The 19,490-nt window shown below is 47.1% G+C and overlaps 1 protein-coding gene across 3 annotated transcripts in view; it reads right to left on the reverse strand.

Annotated features, from left to right (window-relative positions):
• SLC35F3 (solute carrier family 35 member F3) overlaps positions 1–19,490 on the reverse strand; it is a 408,926-nt gene that overhangs the window by 103,957 nt on the left and 285,479 nt on the right. Inside the window, exon 1 of one of the 3 annotated variants that reach the window (XM_005539757.5) lies at positions 3,578–3,933. The exons of the other annotated variants lie outside the window; for them this stretch is intronic. Coding sequence (XP_005539814.2) covers positions 3,578–3,653 — 76 coding nt within the window. The 5' untranslated portion in view covers positions 3,654–3,933. Of the gene's footprint in view, positions 1–3,577; positions 3,934–19,490 lie in introns of those variants that run through there. 3 annotated transcript variants of the gene reach the window in all.

Genomic DNA, 19,490 nt, shown 5'->3' on the forward strand with positions numbered 1-19,490 from the left:
CTGTGAAAACAAGGTATGTTTTTAGACATGACAGATGCCATCAATGTCGCCAGAACATACTTTTCAAGCCTTAACCCCTATCTGAGGCCCAGCCCCACTCTCCTCATGCTTCTGGGCTGAGCCCAAGTATCCATGTTCTCTCTGCCTGAAACTGCCTCTCCTCCCCTCTGTACCAACAAGCTTTCTCATATCCCCCCAGCCTCAGTTGTGATGCCTCAGAAGGCTTCCTCCTCAGGAAGGCCCCCCCTCCTTAGAATGGCTCCTTCTTAGAAAGGCCTGTTCCTCAGCAATATCTCCTCAGAAAGGCCTCTTCCTCAGGAAGGCTCACTTCTTAGATGGCCTCCTCCTCAAAAAGGCCTATTTCTTAGAATGGCCTCTTCCTCAGAGACCTTTCTGAGGAGGCCACCCCAGGAAGGCCTTCTCCTTAGAAGCCCTCCTCAGAAAACCTCCTCTCCTCAGGAATATCTTCTCCTCAGAAAGGCCTCTTCTTAGAAAGTCCTCCTTCTCAGAAAGGTCTCCCCCTCAGAAAGGCCCCCTCAGAAAGGCTTCCTCTGTAGAAACCCTCCTCCTCATGAAGGCCTCCTCCTCAGGAACGCCCCCTCAGATTGCTCAACTCTCAGTGTCCCTGTGACACCTTGCTTTTAGTTCAATATCAGAACTTACTACTTTGTATTTGATAATTTATCTATCTATCTGCATGTCTCTTCCCCTCTAGACTAAAATGTCGTGAAGAGAATGAAGCTAGAATTGTTCCTTTTTGCATTTCCAGGGCCTTGCTACATTGTCACAGGACACAGAGTAGGGTTGGATGAAGTGTTTGTTGAGTAAATGAAGTCATCTTGCCCATCTTCCTGTGTTTGAGTTTAACCAAGCTTTGCCTTTTCTATTTTGGTTTTATATGTACCACATGCTGGTGCCTTCTTGCCTCCCCTTAGATGACACACTCTGCGAGCTAATAAATATTCCTCGCTGGCTGCATTCCCTGCCTGTAGCCTGTCTGCCATCCATACAGAAACACCCACAGCATGGGGACCACCTTGCCCTGTGCATTCAAGTTAAAACAAAATGATTCAACACTTCCAAAACCGGCACATAAGATGCAAATGGTTTCCAAAAAATAGACCAAAAGCCAAACTGAAGAAAAACACCAAGGAAAAAAACCAGGCAGAGAGAAAAAGCTATATGTGAGCCAGGCATACCAAGGGCAGGTTTTATCAGGCCCCGATGGGCAGACTTTTTTATGGGATACTTGTAGGTATCCCGTGCAAAACGCAACTGGGGGCTTGCTAGGCATTTTCAGCTACCTCTACCTTATTGCATTTCCTCACAGCCTGCTGAAGTAGGTTGTTCCTTCTCTTTTACATTTGAGGAAACTGAGGCTGTTTTCATGATTTACACAAATCCAACTGGAAAAGGGGAAGAGCCCAGTCTCAATCCTCAATCTGACCATTTCTTAGTTCACTATACATTTCCATTATCCACAGGCATTTATGAGGAAATGCTAGTTCCAAAGCCAAGTCCATGACGAGGCAGTTGCTGGTGTTAGTATGCACAGGAGACTCTTTTGGCAGCAGCCCTAAGGGTTTGTTTCTTTTTTGGGGGGGGTGGGGTGGTTAATAGGAGATAATTCTCATTTTCATTCCCTGAAGGCAACCTCCAGGCTTGGCCATAGGGAAGTACCTGTGCCTCGCATGCCACTCACTGCCTCCTGCAGCACCTCTGAGGCCACAGTACCCAGTTCAGGTAGCTCCGCCATCCATGTCCTGCCCCACTTCCAGTGCTGTTCAAATCTGTCCTGCCCAAGGAGGGCTGGGAGTGTCCCAGGGAGACCCCCTGCTGCTGGAGAGCGGGACCGATCTGCCCTACTAGCAGGTAGGAGTGGGGCAACTTCCCATGAGGACCCTATGCGTGAGCAGACACTCACTCCCTGCTTCCCTCAGAGAAATAAATAGCCAACCCTTCCCTCCCTAATACATGTGGCCACGTGTATGCCACACATACATGTGGCAATGTCTGGGAGAAGGCTTAGAAATACACACACCCCGGGAAGAGGTAGCACTTGCACTAAACTCAGGGTTAGATGGCTGATATCAAGTCATTCCTGAGGTTGGGATGGAGGAGAGAAGAAGACAGCCACAAGAAGGAAAAAAAACCAACCTCCTAAAGATAGAAAATGATGAGAACTAGGTAAGTAGTTGCAGTTCAGTGCAAACTGATGTTCTGGAAAAAATACATAAGCTTTGGATCAGACAGCCCAGGATTCCATTCCTGCTTCACCACCTACCAACTGTGGGTCTAGGACACATGAACCCACCTTGCTGGGCCTCAAAGTGCCCCTCTGTAGGATGGGGGTCATAGTACTACGGCAGCTGCAGGCAGGCCTGTGTGGATAGTTGAGCTTGGAACATACAATTACCAAGCCAGCCTCTGTCTTGTCCTCGCTGCTTCTGAGATTTATTGTAATAAATGAGAAATCATGAGTGGGAAGCAGGGTCCACAGAAGCCTAGAGAAGTCCAGGCTTCCCGGGAACAGCAGAAGTCAGGCTGTGTCCCAGCCCATGGCTGCCCCTCACTCACCGCTTGATGCTCATGGGCTCTGTTAGCTCAGCACAAGCAAAGGCCTAGAGGGCAGCTCCTGGGACCTAGGGGATGGTCGGCCTGCCTCACCTGGCCAAGGTGGCTTGCTCCTGGGAGAGGGAGTTAGTCATTCCACCTCTGCCTCCTGGGAGGAGGAGTTAAGAACTGGGACTGGTCCCTCTGCCCCCTTCTCCATCGGAAAGCCAGGCCCCTTAGGCCGGCAGAAGCCGCTGTGTCTGAGGAAGCTTTCCTCGGCGGGCTGCTGCTTCCCCTGCCCTCTGGCTCACATTTCCTGGGTGAGAGCAGTTCCAGGCAGAAAGGACAACACGGGGAGGAGGAGGACACCTGCTGGGGCCCTCTCACAGCCCATCTGAGCCCTCTCCAGGGCCAGGAAAAGAGCCTGTTGACAGCCTGGTGCTGGCTCTTCCCTCACCTGTGCGCCCCGCCCATTCCCAAAGAGCAGGGCAGTCACTTGGCTGGCGGCCGGAAAGGCTTCGGAACAGGCAGGAGAGACGTGTCCTTAGCTCGCTGCAGCCCTCTCCCACCTCTACCAGCCACGGGCAGCACCTTTGGTCGGCCTGGGGGTGAGGCACAGAGCTCCACACCCAGGCAACTCAAGTGTGTGTGCGGTGAGGGGACACTGGGAGCGGCTGGACGACCCCCTCCTGCCGAACAGACAAGAGCCCCAGGACAAACTGGGATGGAGGTGAGGGTGCAGCTGCTGCCAGATGCGCTGGGTGCTGCCCAGGAAGGAGAGGGTTGGGGAGCCGGGTGCTCGCTCGCCGCAACAGCTCACTCCTGCTCGCCGGGGAGCTCAGGGCAGCCCCCGAAGCTGCTAGGTCCCCCCACGCAGACGGCGGCGCTCTGCACTGCGGAGCCGCGTCCTTGGGGAGCAGCACCCCCAGCCCCGGCGCCCCGCAGTCAGGCAGCTCCCCCTCAGGGTGGCAGCATCCCCCGGCTAGGGTGCAGGGACCCCCGGGGCGAGGCGGCCGCGCATTACCTTCCACTTTGGTGAGGGTCAGGACCGGACTGTTGCAGGCGCTGAGCGGGGCCACCCGGGCCGAGTGCTTCTTCATGATGAGCTGGCCGCCTGCAGGAGCGCTGCCGCCGATCGCCTACATCCTGGGGCCGGCTGGAGCGCGCCTCTCCCGGGCCCGTGGCCGACGCGGCCCTCCGCCGCCGGGGAGCACCAGCGGTTCGCCCCTCTCAGTCCCGGCCTCCCCGGCTGCCCGCCGGGCTCCGGTCGCCGCGTTGCTCACTGCGGCGGCCACCCTGCAGCGCACATCCTCCCCGGCCACGCAGCCACTCCACACACACGCGCGCACAGCCTCCTACTTGGAGGTTGCTGCAAACTCCAACGTCACGTACAAGTGCACTCCCTGCTCCCACCCCGCAGCTCACCTGCTCCGCCCTCCTCCCCGGGACGCCCAGCCCCGCAGCCCTCATCCCTCTCTTCCTCCCAGCCAGGTCCTGACTGCAGCCTCTGTCCACCACCTCCCTGAGGAGCCCTTTAAAAGGACCAGCGCCTGCGGAGGGGAGACCCTGAGAACTTAAGCCTCAGTGTTGCACAAGTTTAAAAAGGGAAGTGCTTGACTTTGGATTGAGAGTTGACTCTTCACTGTGCGAAGTCCTGAATTATTTCACAGGGATAGTTGGAAAAAAGCAAAGCTTCCTAAGGCTGGCATTCACTTCTTGAGTCTAGAGGCACATTATCTTGTCTGGCCCCGTGGACAGCTCTTTTTCTGCAGGGTGGAGCAGGGGGTGGTTCAAACACCACAGAAGCAAAACAGCCACAAGAAAACAAATGCTTGAAGTGATTTCTGCTCCCACCCCACTATCTCAGTCTGGAGATCCAAACTCACCTGGGTAGCAGGAAAGCTCCTTTTCTGCCCAGCTCCCAGGTTCTTGCTTCAGCTGCAGGTCTGACATTTGCCTCTGCAGGCACCGGCTTCACTGCTGTCACTCAGACACAGCTGTAAGCTACTGGTCGATGATGCTCGTTAAAAAGCTATGATATATACCTATTGCATCACTTGCCAGCACAATCCCTGAGTGACCACTGAGTCCAGAGGGGCATTTATCCCATGACAGTGCATCATCAGAGGTGCCCTGCCATCATCCCTGCATGTAGGACACACAGGGCTCACGCAGCCCCAGAACTCCCAGGGCCTTGTGCTCATCTCCGTTACACATGCCCAAACATCCGTCTGGGTCGCAGCCTCAAGGATCAGTTGAGATTCAAGGTGGGTTTTCTTGTTATTGTTGGTTAGGTCTTTGCCTAGAATTTCAGAACCTTCAATACTATCCGGTTTCCTGTCTCAAAGTTAAAATTTCATTGTATTATGTCATTCAAGTCCCCGCAAGGGTAGCTCTGTGGAGTGGTACAGGAGAGAGGGAAATTCAAGCAATAGGGTTTCCTAGCTCAGCACCTACCAGTTGTTTCTGGTGACATCCACCTGCACCCCCCAGCTCTCTGGCAGAAGTGGCTCCTAGGAGTTGCTCTTGTGGCATTCTTGTTATTACTTGCCCTCTTGAACAGCTGTAATGAATGGAATGGCTCTGATCTCCAAAAGGTCAGGGCTTCTCAGGGTTGTTTCTCCATCACTACAGCCAAGGAAAAGGTATTCAGGGTCCCTGCAGAGCCCTCTAGTGGTACCCCTCCACATCATATGCCTCTTACAGGAAAAGTTCCAAGACTCCTAGTGATGACACTACAATAAGCCATTTCCTTCTTTGGAAAATTTAAACTCAAATAAGCTTACAGCAAAAGAATTATATATTGTATATTAAAGAGGATCTTTTTGCTGCAAAATAATACTTCTATGTGTTCCATCAAGTTCAACAATAACATTTATTATATATAGTAACTAAACATATATCACATAATAATTGGACACATTTTTGAGCACACTTTATGTATTATTTATGTTAACTGTTTTACATAAATAATTTCATATCCTACTCTCAAAAGCTCTGTAAGATTGTTGTTACCTCGTTTCATAGATGGGGAAACTGAGGCTGAGAGGATAACGTCACAGGTCACAGAATGAGTAACTGGTCAAGCAGGGATTTAAATCCAAGTGTGAACTATTCAAAAGCCTGAACTTATAACCCTCCCAGTGGGTCCCTCCCACAACACATGGGAATTCAAGATGACATCTGGTGGGGACACTGCCAAACCATATCATTCTACCCCTGGACCCTCCCAAATCTCATATTCTCATATTTCAAAACCAATCTTGTCTTCCCATCTATCCCCCAAAGTCTTAACTCATTTCAGCATTAAGTCAAAAGTCCACAGTCCAAAGCCCCATCTGAGACAAGGAAAGTCCCTTCCACCTATGAGCTTGTAAAATCAAAAGCAAATTAGTTACTTCCTCAATACAACAGGGGTACAGGCATTGGGTAAATACAGCTGTTCAAAATGGGAGAAATTGGTCAGAATGAAGTGGCCCCATGCAAGTCCAAAATCTAGCAGGGCAGTTGAATCTTAAAGCTTTGAAATGCTCTCCTTTGACTCCATGTCTCACATCTGGGTCATGCCAATGTAAGAGGGGGGTTCCCATGTTCTTGAGCAGCTCTGCCCCTGTGGCTTTGCAGGGTACAGCCTCCCTCTCAGCTGCTTTCACGGGCTGGCATTGAGTGTCTGTGACTTTTCCAGGCACACAATGCAAGCTGTCTGTGGATCTACCATTCTGGGGTCTGGAGGACAGTGACCCTCTTCTCACAGCTCCACTAGGCAGTGCCCTAGTAGGGACTCTGTATGTGGGCCCTGACCCCACATTTCACTTCTGCACTGACCTAGTAGAGGTTCTCCATGAGGGTCCCACCCCTGCAGCAAACTTCTGTCTGGGCATCCAGGTGTTTTCATAGATTCTTTGAAATCTAGGTAAAGGTTCCCAAACCCCAATCTTTGACTTTTCTGCACTTGCAGGCTCAGCACCACATGCAAATTACCAAGGCTTGGGGTTTACACCTCCTGAAGCAACAGCCCAAGTTCTATGTTGACACCTTTCAGCCACTGCTGGAGCAGCTTGGATGCAGGGCACGAAGTCCCTAGGCTGTACACAGAATGGGGACCCTGGGCCTGGCCCCAGAAACCATCTTTTCCTCCTAGGCTTCCAGGCCTGTGATGGAAGGGGCTGTGGTGCAGACCTCTGTCATGTCCTGGAGACATTTCCCCCATTGTCTTGGTGATTAACGTTCAGGTTCTTGTTACATATGCAAATTTCTGCAGCTGGCCTGAATTTCTCCTTGGAAAATGGGATTTTCCTTTCTATTGCATTGAGGCTGCAAATTTTCTATTGCATCAGACTGCAAATTTTCCAAACTTTTATGATCTGCTTCCCTTATAAAACTGAATGCCTTTAACAGCACCCAAGTCACCTCTTGAATGCTTTGCTGCTTAGAAATTTCTTCTCCCAGATACCCTAAATCATCTCTTTCAAGTTCAGTTTCACAGATCTCTAGGGCAGAGGCAAAATGCCAAGAATCACCTTTGCTCCAGTTCCCAACAGGTTCCTAATCTCGATCTGAGACCACCTCAGCTTGGACTTCATTGTCCATATCGCTATCAGCATTTTGGGCAAAGCTATTCAACAAGTCTCTAGGAAGTTCCAAACTTTCCCACATTTTCTTATCTTCTTCTGAGCCCTCCAAACTGTCCCAACCTCTGCCTATTACCCAGTTTCAAAGTCACTTCCACATTCTCAGGTATCTTTTCAGCAATGCCTCACTCTACTGGTACCAATTTACTATATTAGCCCGTTTTCATGCCGCTGATAAAGACATACTCAAGGCTGGGAAGAAAAAGAGGTTTAATGGACTTATATTTCCATGTAGCTGGGGAGGCCTCACAATCTTGCTGGAAGGCAAGGAGGAGCAAGTCACATCTTACATGGATGGCAGCAGGCAAAGAGAGAGCTTGTGTAGGGAAACCCGCCCTTATAGAACCATCATTTCTCATGAGACTTATTCGCTATCATGAGAACAGCATGGGAAAGACCTGCCCCCATGATTCAATTACCTACCAGTAGGTCCTTCCCACAACACATGGGAATTCAAGATGAGATTTGGGTGGGGAGACAGCCAAACCATATCACAAGTGCTCAAAAAATACTTGTCTGTTTTTAAAATATCTACTTTCTGTTTAACGCAATGCTGTGTATAAAGTCAAATAGCTAACAAATACTGTTAAAGACCACTAAATCCTTTTTTTCACATGCAGCTTATCCCAGGAGTTTTTTATACTTGGGAGGTCATCACCTTATCATGTCTGTTAACTTCTGCTTACCGAAGAGGAGTTACTAATTGCCATCTTAACTTCTTTCCTTTAATTTTAAGCACTCTATGCTGTTTCTATTTTTCATTTTCCATTCTCAACCCCATCAGTCCTATATGCTCTGTCTGCTCTGTTGTGTTTCAACAGCTGCCCCTGTTCTACCCTGCTACCCCTCAAAAAACCAAACTTTCCATACTCCTTTTCAAATCAGGAGGTTTCTGTCTGCTTGACCATATGAGTACGAATATTCCTTAAGTGAACACTTCTTTTTGGGAGTGGGATGTGGTGGGAATGCCTATGTAAAAACTCACATAAACAAAATTATCCAAGAAGCTAATGGTGTACTGGTGTATAAGCATGCACTACTGTTTTGAGAATTCCAACAATTTAAAGCTTCACTGGAGCTTTTTTTATTATGGCTTCACTGGAGTCAAGCCATAATAACCTATTCTAGGATACTTAGGAAATTGCCCAAGCCCCACGTAAAAACTCAAATCTCACAAAAACTCCAATCTCACATTTCCCCCCCCCACCACCAAAAAAGTGCCAATACTTCTTCCAACAAAGAGAGCTGAGACCCCTGATATATCAATGGCAACAATACTGTATAAATAATATCCAGACAAAAGGATGGGTCATTTGACCTCTGACCCCTATTCCTCTTTTGAGGGTGTTAGCATGAGATAATATCGGGATGAGATCATTGGGCACCTATCTGTCTTGACTTTAGTATTACAGGAGCTGGGAAAAGGAACTGGGCTGACTTTTTCAGATTTTACTCATTAAATAGGTCTTCCTTGTCTTCTTCTAAGAGTGTACTGTGCAACAGTTTGCTCATCAAAGCCAAGGATCTCCTCAGCGATGTGCGATGGTGTCTATTCTGATAGAAGCCTGTTCTTTATCACCAGCCCTACTCTCTTGTTTGTTTTTTCATTGATATGGCTGGGAATTGGATGGGTATTTAATGACAATTTATGGTAGTCTGGTATGGCAGACTTACGAAGAGTGATTGGGTTTTGTGATCTCAGCAGAGGTCTGGATACTGAAGTGGGTGTGCTGGGTAGATATAGAAGGGAACAGATGCAGAGCTCACATGCCAGGAGTGTAAGTTTTATACTCCCTGCCTCCTCCCAGCTCCTCACATGCAAACCACAGTGAAAAGCAGTAAGAAAGGAGTCCTAGATAAGAAAGGAGTCAAAATGCCCAGTTTCTTCGACGACCCAGGGGGCTGTGTTGAAATTGCGACCCCCAGGGTGAGGACCCAGCCATGGCCCTTTAGAATGAGAAAGCAGACAGGCCGGGGCTGATCATCAGGAAGAGGGTAGCTACATTGGGCCCACCTGATTCCTTGGATTCTGGAGGTTTGTTACTCTTCTTCCCAGTACAGAATTCCAGCCTGGGTTGTGTGAACAGCCTCTTCTCACCCTACTTGGACTGGTTCACACGTCCGCCATCCACAGGGGCCTCTGGTCTCTTCATTCCCACGCAGGGGTATGTAAATATCTATGGTCCCACTGCACGATTCCAATAAGGCATCAATCCATTTGCTAGAGTTAAGTGATACTCACGATTCCCTTGAGACCAACGGAGCATGGAAAATGCCTTAAAGTATAGCCAACATCTTGAGTTTGAACTCCAGCTCCTCCAGGAAGAAGCAGCCAACCTTGAGTGGTCGCCAAGTCTCTTCTGGCCTCAGTTTCCTGATTTGGGCCTGAAAGAATTGGACCCCTCTGGCAGTTTTCCAGCTGTATACTTTTCTTTTTTCTTTTATAAAAGAGACAGGATCTTGCTGTGTTGCCCAGGCTGGAGTGCCATGATGTGATCACAGCTCACTGCAGCCTTGAATTCCTGGGCTCAAGCAATCTTTCCACCTAAGTCTCCTGAGCAGCTGGGACTACAGGTGTGCACCATCACACCTGAATAATTTTTAAAAATTATTTCTTTTGTAGAGATGTGAGCTCACTGTGACACCAGGCTTGTCTCAAACTCTTGGTTTCAAGCAATCCTCCTGCCCCGCACTCTCAAAGCATTAGGATTATAGGCACGACCACCATGCCCAGTGCAAACTATTTCTTGGTCTCTGCAAACTCTACTTTTATTTGTTGGGGTCCTATGTTAGATTTGGTTTATAAAAGAGACGTCATGGCTAAAAGAAAGTTTAGAAAGACATCAACTAGATAATCTCCTAGGTCCTGTTAGCCTTTAAAATGTGGGGTGTATGAAATTATTTTCCTATGTGTTACAATTGTCACTGCCAACAAAGACCTTAACATTATCTTTCCTGTCTCCAGTTAATTCAACAGATTTTTGAGGAGAAAGGAGGGACAGAAGAAAAGAGGAAGGAGGGAGGGAGGGCGGAAGGAAGGAAGGATGGAAGGAAATAAAAAAAGAGGAAAGAGGCAGGGAGAAAGGAAGAAAGAGGGAGGAAGGAAGGAGAGAGGAGGAAAAGTACTGTTAAAATTATATTCATGCAAGTTATGTGAAGACCTTTACTTCATGTGTTCAGAATAAATTCATAAATGTTAAATCCAGCTATGGTTTTCAATAGTCAGAAAACAGACCACTTTAATTAATTTACTCTGAAATATCAACACTGTTTAATAGTCCGTTACTGTATTAAATAGTGAGAATAACAAATAATTTTTATGGTTACCAATGTTTAAAAATAATCACTTAAAGTGGAACCAGATGTGGAATTTCACCCCAGTACATCAGTCCACAATATTCAGAAGCCTTCTGAGTGGGGCAAGCACTGGCGTGTCCAACAGGAGAGACAGAAAGCCTAACGATGGCCAAGTAATGGACTCCCATGCACTGGGCAGCTCTTTTCCCTCACCTGGCAGGGATCATTGACATCCTTTTCAATAACTCCAAGTGCAAGGGCAGGAAAACAAGAACCTCACATGTCTCTTTTCTTCCCCAGGCAGCAACATGCCTCAGTACGACAAACTCAGACCTACTAGGGTTCCATGAAGCTTCGTCCTCTTTCTCTAGGGAGGAACACCAAGGCTGAGTAACTCCAGCTGCGGACAGGACATTGAGAGGTGAGACCACTGGGCTTCCAGACTCATTCCCTGGCCCTCCGGACTCTCTCAGGGTGACACACAGCAGCTGACCCTGTGGTGATGCTGGAGTCCAGAGTCAGGATCATGATGACCAAAACAGAGGCATGGAGATGGGGGCAGGGTGTCTGCCTCCTTCCTCTGTGAATCCAAGTCAGGGGCCTGTCCTGTGCTCAGCGGCGAACACTGGATGCCGGTTTCTGGAGGAGCGCACCATGGCACAGTGGAAGCTGAGCAGGGCACCACCCTGGCAGTGGCACTGCTGGGAGGGAGTTCCTAGGTTGGACCCCTAGGGGAGAGTGAGGCTCCCTTTCCTGGGACCTTCCAGAGGTCAGCTGGGTGGCCAACATAGAGATTGGGGGTGTCGGGGGACTAACACAGTGTCTAGCACACAGCAGGTACTCAAGAAATGATACTCCCTTCCCATTGGGAAGTGGTCATGCCAGCTTCCAGAAACTTCTTCCAATAGCGTGAACTGGTACAGAAAGGGGGCACTGCTTATACATGGTTTTATTTGGGCAAGCTATTTCATCTCTCCATGTTCAGCCAGATGTCTCTTCTCCAAAATGGAGATAATAATAGTATCTGCCTTATTTGGCTGTGGTGAAGATTAAAATAATTAATATATGTAAAGTGGTTATAATAGTACCTGGCAAATAGTAAGAATCAATATACATCAGTCTTTATTTTCAGTCTCTTACATAATGGAAAGGGTCATCTCTGATTTGGTGCCTAAAACAGTATATGGCTCATATGTAGGTGTTCCAAGTGAGAAGAAGGAAAAAAGGAGGGAGAAAAGGAATGAGGGTGTGAAAGAAAAAAGGAAGGAGGAGGGAGGAAGGAAAGAAGGGAGGAAGGAAGGGAGGGAGGGAGGGAGGATGGAAGGAACGAACGAAGAAGGGAAGGAGGGAAGGAAGGAAATAAAGAAAAAAGAGGAAGGAGGCAGGGAGAAAGGAAGGAGGGAGGAAAGAAGGGAGGAGGGAGGAGGAAGGAAGGAAAGAAGAAAAAAGGAAGGAGGGAGGGAGAAAGGAAGGAAGGAGGAGGGAGAGAGGGAGGGAAGAAGGAAGAAGGAAGGAAGGAAAGAAGAAGAAGGAAGGAAGGAAAGAAGAGGAAGGAAGGAGGGAGGAAGGAGGGAGGAAGGAGGGAGGGAGAGAGGAAGGAGGGAGGGAGGGAGGAAGGAAGGAGGAAAGATGGAGGAGAAAGGGAGGAAAGAGGAAAAGAGGAAGGAGGAAGGCAGCTGGGAAGGTAGGAAGGAAGGAGGAGGGAGGGAGGGAGGAAGGAAGGAGGGAGGGAGAAAGGAAGAAAGAAGGAAGGAAAGAAAGAAGAAAAGAGGAAGGAAGGAGGGAGGAAGGAGGGAGGGAGGAAGGAGGGAGGGAGGAAGGAGGGAGGGAGGAAGGAGGGAGGGAGGAAGAAGGGAGGGAGGAAGGAGGGAGGGAGGAAGGAGGGAGGGAGGAAGAAGGGAGGGAGGAAGGAGGGAGGGAGAAAGGAAGGAGGGAGAATCTATTAGAATTGCCTGCTTTATCCCAGATGTTCCTTTGCCGCCTGCATGGCACCAGGAGTGATGAAGCAACAGTGGCTCCCCTCTGCTCAGGTCTCTGTGTCTCTCTCCCTGGCTTGATGTCAGAGGAAGTGTTTTTTGGAGACCAGGGCACTGGACTCAAGGTGAGGAGGGAGATCAGATGCCATTTAGTTCGGAAATAGCTGCTGCTTGTGTTCCGGATGACTCATCGACCACAGCTGGCCTCCAGTCAGATTCCTCTGTGGAGTGGGAACTAGAATACTGACCTAAATCGGATCCCTGTCAATGCCAGGAGACGGCTCCCTTGGCTGGTGTCTGTTTCCAAGGGTGAATCAAGGGGATTGGCCCTCAGGCTGGGCTTGAGTTGGAGGAAGACATCCAGATTTGGGAAGGATGTTGCTGCGACTCCACTCCTTAGTTACTCCTGAGCATAGGCTGGCCAGGACCTGCAGGCAAAGTCTTGTTCAATGAGGTTCTCAGAGGCCTAACGTTGGGCAGACCCAGTTTCAGAAGTCCTGGTCTCTGAGATGGGGGTCTCCTATGCACTGCGAAGCCCTCTGCCTCTCTCCAAAGGCAGCCATCATGTTCTGACTTGCTCTGAAGTTATTTGTATACTTGTTCCAGCTTCCTGCTGGGCTGTCAACTCTCTACGGAGTTGGCCGTAAACAGGGTATCAATGATCATTGTTGAGTGAATGAATGCATGGAAAGTCACTAGGGCAGAAAGAAGCAGGAGTTTTCCAGGGGTCAAGGTAGGCACGTCTTTGGAGGTAGGCAACGTGAGCCCTGGAAATAGCCCCCCCACAGGAAATAGCCCCCCTCTGGAAATAGCCCCCCGCTCCCCACCAGGAACCAGGAAAGTCCTGCCATGACTCAAAGGAGGGCTGCACAGTGAGAACCCCTCGGGTGCTGGCTGCCTCTGGGCACCCTGCTCCTCACACGGTCCCTCATCCCCCGCTGGCTTCTTTCCTGCTACCAGAGAAACTGGCTCTCCTCCCCGACTGCCTGCTTAGGCCAGTGGATCTAGGAAATAACCAGGCCCTCTTAATACCTGACCCAGCTCTGCTGCTTCACTCATCATATAAACACCAGATGCCTGCAAAGATCACAAAAGCTCTGCAGTGTTTTTCATGTAGGAGTGGTGCAGTGGGTTTATGGAGTGTCACACAGAGAGGTGCTGAAAAGTACTTATCACATCTCCCTGCCTCTCCGCATTTCCTAGCTCCCCCAGCTGCCACGTGCCCCTCATCCCTGTAACATCCTCACCAGCAAGTTCTCCCTCCCCACACCCTCCTCCTCATCCACAGCACGACCTCACCGGCAGGTCCTTCCTCCCAACATAGCCTTCTTCTCCTCCTTCCTCTACAAGGACCCCTGCGCCCCCCACTCCCCTGGTCATCTCAGGCAAGAGGAGCCTCTTGGGGAGTGTCTTCTGCTATCTGCTCAGGCAGGGGGAGGCCCCTGGATTTCTGGCTCCTAAAACCCTCTTCCTTGCTCTGTTTGCTTTCCTGAGGGCTTGGTGCTGGCTTACTTTGCCTCTAGTGAGGAATTTTCTTCTGGATATTGGTGCACGCTTCTCTCCATCTCAAACAACAACTTGCTCATAGCACTGGGTTTGACTCTTGGCCGAATTTCTTTCATTGGAAGCCCTCAGGCCCTTCTCTAGGCTTCTAGCTGTTTCTGCCCCTCAGACTGGCTTCTGAGAAAGGTCAGAGCCCTAGTGGAGTCCGGTAAGCCTAGATTCTCCAAGTGGGAGGGAGTACAAATCCAGCATTCCTGGTGCTAGCTGTTCTCAGGCATCCTCTCTTTGTTTTGAGATGGAGTCTCACTCTGTTGCCCAGGCTGGAGTGCAGTGGCGCAATCTCAGCTCACTGCAACCTCTGCCTCTCGGGTTCAAGCGATTTTGAGCACTGTCTCTTGGGCTACCACCTCACTGAAAGCAGACACTCTGTTCCTGGTGCTATGTTCTGCGTAGTAACCATGAAGGTGAGCTGTGATCAGTAATACTCCCCGAAGGCAGGACATGCTGAGACCATTACCTCAGAGTGTGGCCCATCCAAGTCCGCTAGAACTGTCCTGGGAACTCACTGAATGGGAGTGAAAATTTTGCATGTCACAGATTGCCAAATGACCCTATTGGCCAAAAAAATATAAAGTGCTCCAAAGAAATAATTGTGTCTTTCCACCAATAAGTGCTGAGGGTGGCTCTTTCTCCCTTGTTTTTCACATATTTGTTGGCTTACACTGGGCATTTAGAGTCAGTTGTATTTATAAGAAATTGCACCTGTCACCAGAAGAGTAGCTGCAGGAAAAAGGGAGAGAGATGTTCCAAAATTTAATCAGATTTGAGCAACACACCTCGTTTTTTGCAAAAGGAAGCAAACAACCCAAAATCCTACTTAAGGCAAAGACTGTTCCTTTTGTGAAGCAGAAAGAGAAGGTCCTGCCAAAGCTGGATGAAAGCAAAAAGAGATGAGGTGTAGAGGTGTGTCCTGCTCCTGACTGAGCCACTGTGAGTCATGCCTTTTCCCAAAGATGGATTTGTTTGTGTACGGCAAAAAGTCAACTGAATTCCCAATAATTCCCTAGAGTTCCCGGCAGGGTTTGGAGGACTAAATGTATACGTGGTTTGTTCCTAAAATTATCTAGTTGGTGCCTCAGTATTTCTGGCTTGTGGATTCCTAAACTACCTTTTAACAAATAGCTCCTTAGGCACTAGGACAAAGGTGAGCTCCTCAGGGCTCCAGGGGTGCATCTGAGGTGAAGCTTTGGGCCATCATAATTGTGACCAGCCCAGAGCCCTTGGCAGAGGAATCACGCAGGGTTTGTGTTTGTCCGAGTGTATCAACAAGATAATAATGTTCTAGATTGATGGGAACTTTTCAACATGATCTAGTCCAAATTTGTTTTTGGGTGTTTGTCAATCTTTGTTTTGCTTTTAAGATGATTATCTTTAGAAATTCCATGCACTGCTGATGAGAATAAAAATTGATATATCCCTCTTGAAGGTTGATAATATATATCAAAGTTCTGGCCTCTTATTCACTGTTTCTATTTTTAAACTTCTTTTTTCTAAAAAATAATCTGATGTGAATATAGATATGCTACAAAGATGTTCATCCAAGTTTTATTGCTGTTAATACACTGGAAATAACCTAAATGTCCATCAGAAGGGAAATAGGAAATAAAGTATGGTGTATTTACACAAAATAATATAAGACAGCTAAGAAAATAAGTGATTCAATGACACAGGGAAAATGCTAGAGAGGAAAAAAGGCATGCATCTGACAGCCCACATAATCGTTACGCATACTACGTATTCCCTTATGGAGATCATATCAGTCAACATATATGTGTACATATGTTATCTACATAAGATCTATACCTAGCTCACATATATTCAGAAAAAAATGGAATAAACTTCCACTTTTTAAAAGTTTTCATGTTTTCTAACTACCACAGGTAACAACAGTGAGTCATTCTCTCCTTGAGCCTTCTCTGACAGAGAAGGCTGTCTACTTTTAAAATTCAATTCATTGGGGGATTGGGTTGAAACCATCTTTTTTTTTTTTTTTTTTGAGATGGAGTCTTGCTCTGTCGCCAGGTTGGAGTGCAGTGGTGTGATCTTGGCTCACGATAACCTCCGCCACCTGGGTTCAAGCGATTCTCCTGCCTCAGCCTCCTGAGCAGCTGGGATTACAGGCACATGCCAGCATGCCAGGCTAATTTTTCTATTTTCAGTAGAGATGGAGTTTCACCATGTTGGTCAGGCTGGTCTCGAACTCCTGACCTCATGATCCTCCCACCTTGGCTTCCCAAAGTGCTGGGATTACAGGTGTGAGCCCTTGCGCCCGGCCAAAACCGTTCTTGATGCTTAAGAATAGTTTAAGGGGGCTAAAACATGAGTCTCTTGTAAACAGATACAAATGATAATAAAAATGGGAAACGTCTTCATGAACTAGAATGTGTAAGACAAGAAGGAAACCTTTTTCACTTTTAAAATTTTTAGAATTTCTGTTTTTTAAAATGTAAAATTCTTTTAAGTCTGTGCTTTTAATGTCATTGTCCGTTTGTCTTTTTATAAGTATGTTTATTATAGCATCAAAAGTAAATAATCACTCCCATTTTCCATATTTTAAACATTTTGTTTTCTCACATCCCTTTTATTTTTTCTTGCAATTTAAATTTTCAGAGCATGATGGTAATGAAACATGGAGAAAGGAGAAGGTGAGAGATGCTTTTAGTAACAGTATTGGTTTTCTCCAACCATTCCTTCAGGAATGAAGGAATCCATACCTAGGGCTCTGAGCTGGGGAGAGTCATTGGTTGCTCTTCCACCCAGGGACAGCTCTCTATTGGTGGTTTAGCAAGGAGCAGTTAGTTGCCTTTTCTGCCTGCCGCTTCTTTAGGATGCTTCTGTCTTTGCTCCAGCCTCGCCTCACTGCAGCCTTTCCTAGCTCTCTCCCCCATCTCTTCATTTCAGCTGACATATGGCTTTTGACTTTTCCTTTGAGTATGCGTGAGTAAAGAGGCTATTGTATTGTTATCTGTCTTAGACAGGAGCACAGGCCATCTCCTCACATCCTGGCCAATCTCTGTGGTGCCCTGGCACCTTGGAATGGCAGCTGCTTGAAATGTGGAGGGCTCCCGCCCAAGAAGGAGGCTCGTGCTCTGGCACAGTAGTTGGAAAAACAGCCAAACAGCCCTCAACGCATTGCTTTCATCCCTGTCAGCATGTCATTCACAGGCATCAGCTTCAGGGCACACTGGTTAGAAATTATTATTTAGATATGGTGTTTATAAATGGGTTTGTGCTTTCCCATTACATATTGTTTATCAATATAAATACTCCTTGGTGTAAATTTATTTGGTTTTGATATGTTAAAGCTCAAATGAACAAACTATGACACAATTCAAGACTTCCCCCTTGTCTCTTGACTTTTTTTCTTTGCCACTGTTTAAAACACGGCCCTGTGCATTTCACACACCTCTTTTAAAAAAGGTTTTATTTTATTTTATTTCTATTTCCCACTCCCACTGCCCGACAGGCCCTAGTATGTGTTGTTCCCCACCACGTGTCCATGTGTGCTCATCATGCAGCTCCGACTTATAAGTGAAACATGTGGTGTTTGGTTTTCTGTTCCTGTGTCAGTTTGCTGAGGATAATGGCTTCCAACTCCATCTACGTCCCTGCAAAGGACGTGATCTTGCTCCTTTTTATAGCTTGTTCCTTTTATATTATATGCGTAGTATTCCATGGTGTATATGTACCATATTTTCTTTATTCAGTCTATCATTGATGGGCATTTAGGTTGATTCCATGTCTTTGCTATTGCATTTGCACACACACCTTAACCTCTTTTTTTTTTTTTTTTTTTTGAGGAGGCGTCTCGCTCTGTAGCCCAGGTTGGAGTGCGCTGGCGCAATCTCGGCTCACTACAAGCTCCGCCTGCTGTTAACCCCTTCTTTAAACCATTGCTTTTTGTAAAACTGCAAAGATGGAAAAAACCACACCCCAAACCAAAAACATCATCAGCAGAAAACTATCAGGCATCAACCCATTCAAGTCTTGTATTTCACTCCTGGGGGTGGGGACTGTCCCCAGAAGAGCTCTCTGCTGGGCCGAATTTGTGGCAAATACTCACAGGAGAAGCTCACTGAGTTTTCTTTTAACTTTGATTGCTTATTTAAAGTGAATGGGCATTAAATGCTCTATCGATAGCAAGATTCTAATTTGGGATTTGTAGCAACCTAATACATCATCTAAGATATGAAGGATGTTTGTAACTTGAAAATCTGTCTCTGGCAGTGTTGTTCTCAAAATTTAAGGCACATGTAACCATGGTACCTGCAGCATTATTTGATTTGTTAATGGGATGGACAACATGAAGCACAAAAAATTTTACTCGACCACCGGTGGAGCTAGTTGAAGCTATCAAATATGTCAGCTTAAGTTGTTAGCATGAAAAGGAATCAAAAATCACTTTCATTGCACAATATTTAGCTACAACCCTGCCCAGAAATGATAGAGGTAAACCCAAGTTTGTCTTCATCCAAGCACATTACATATTAATTCATAGGATACTTCTCTATGAATCTAAATAGTAGTGATCAAATCACACTGGGATTTGGAGTACATGAGCCCAATTCAGTTGTGAGCCATGGGGCTGCTCCTGCATTTGGTGACTGTTCTCTGCTGCTTGCTAGTGGATGTGGGTTATGGCTACAGATGATATACTGTGCTCCTGCAAAGGAAGGCCTGGACACTGTTTCAGAGATAGACTCTCTGAGGTAGAAAGGGTTTTGGAAATCATCTTGTATATCACCCGCAGTTTGGGACAGGAAGGAATAAAACTAAGAGGATGAGAGAGAAACAAAAAACTATGGCTATTCTGGGAACACTAAATAGAAGCAACCTAAATATACCTCCAGAAGTGCACAAACAGCCAAAATGACGAGGTCTGTCTCGCAGCTGCAGCTGCAATGAAGCCGAGAGTATCTTAGATTGATGGGACCTGCCTGCATTTCAGATACATTTCTGGAGGTAAAATAAAGAGGCCACTCCTTCTTGGATGTCAGTTTTAAACTTTGGACAAGATTCAGGAAATTTATAGTGTCTTTGAAATGACTCTTTTTGGGAAAGGAAATTGTGCCTTTACGAAAAAATGTACTTAATTTTAAGAAATAAAAGACCATGTAAGTGCTTCCCAGATCCAAGTGGAAGTTTTTGGGAAAATGTGAGACTCCTGGGAGAGATGATTGGTGAATTAGGGCATCTGGTAAGGTTATCAGGCAGTTTTGTCAGAAAGGAAGGCATTAAGCACAACAGCAAACTCATGCTTCTCGCCATCAAAGAATTGACAAGACAACCCATGGAACAGGAGAAAATATTCGCAAATCATATATCTAATAAGAAATTTGCATCTAGAATATGTGAAGAACTCTTACAACTCAATAATAAAAAGACAACCCAATTAAAAAATGGGCAAATAATCTGAAGAGGTATTTCCCAAAAGAAGATATACCAAGGCCAATAAACACATGAAAAGATG

The sequence above is a fragment of the Macaca fascicularis genome, chromosome 1 (genome assembly GCF_037993035.2).
Source record: "Macaca fascicularis isolate 582-1 chromosome 1, T2T-MFA8v1.1".
Taxonomy (NCBI): domain Eukaryota; kingdom Metazoa; phylum Chordata; class Mammalia; order Primates; family Cercopithecidae; genus Macaca; species Macaca fascicularis.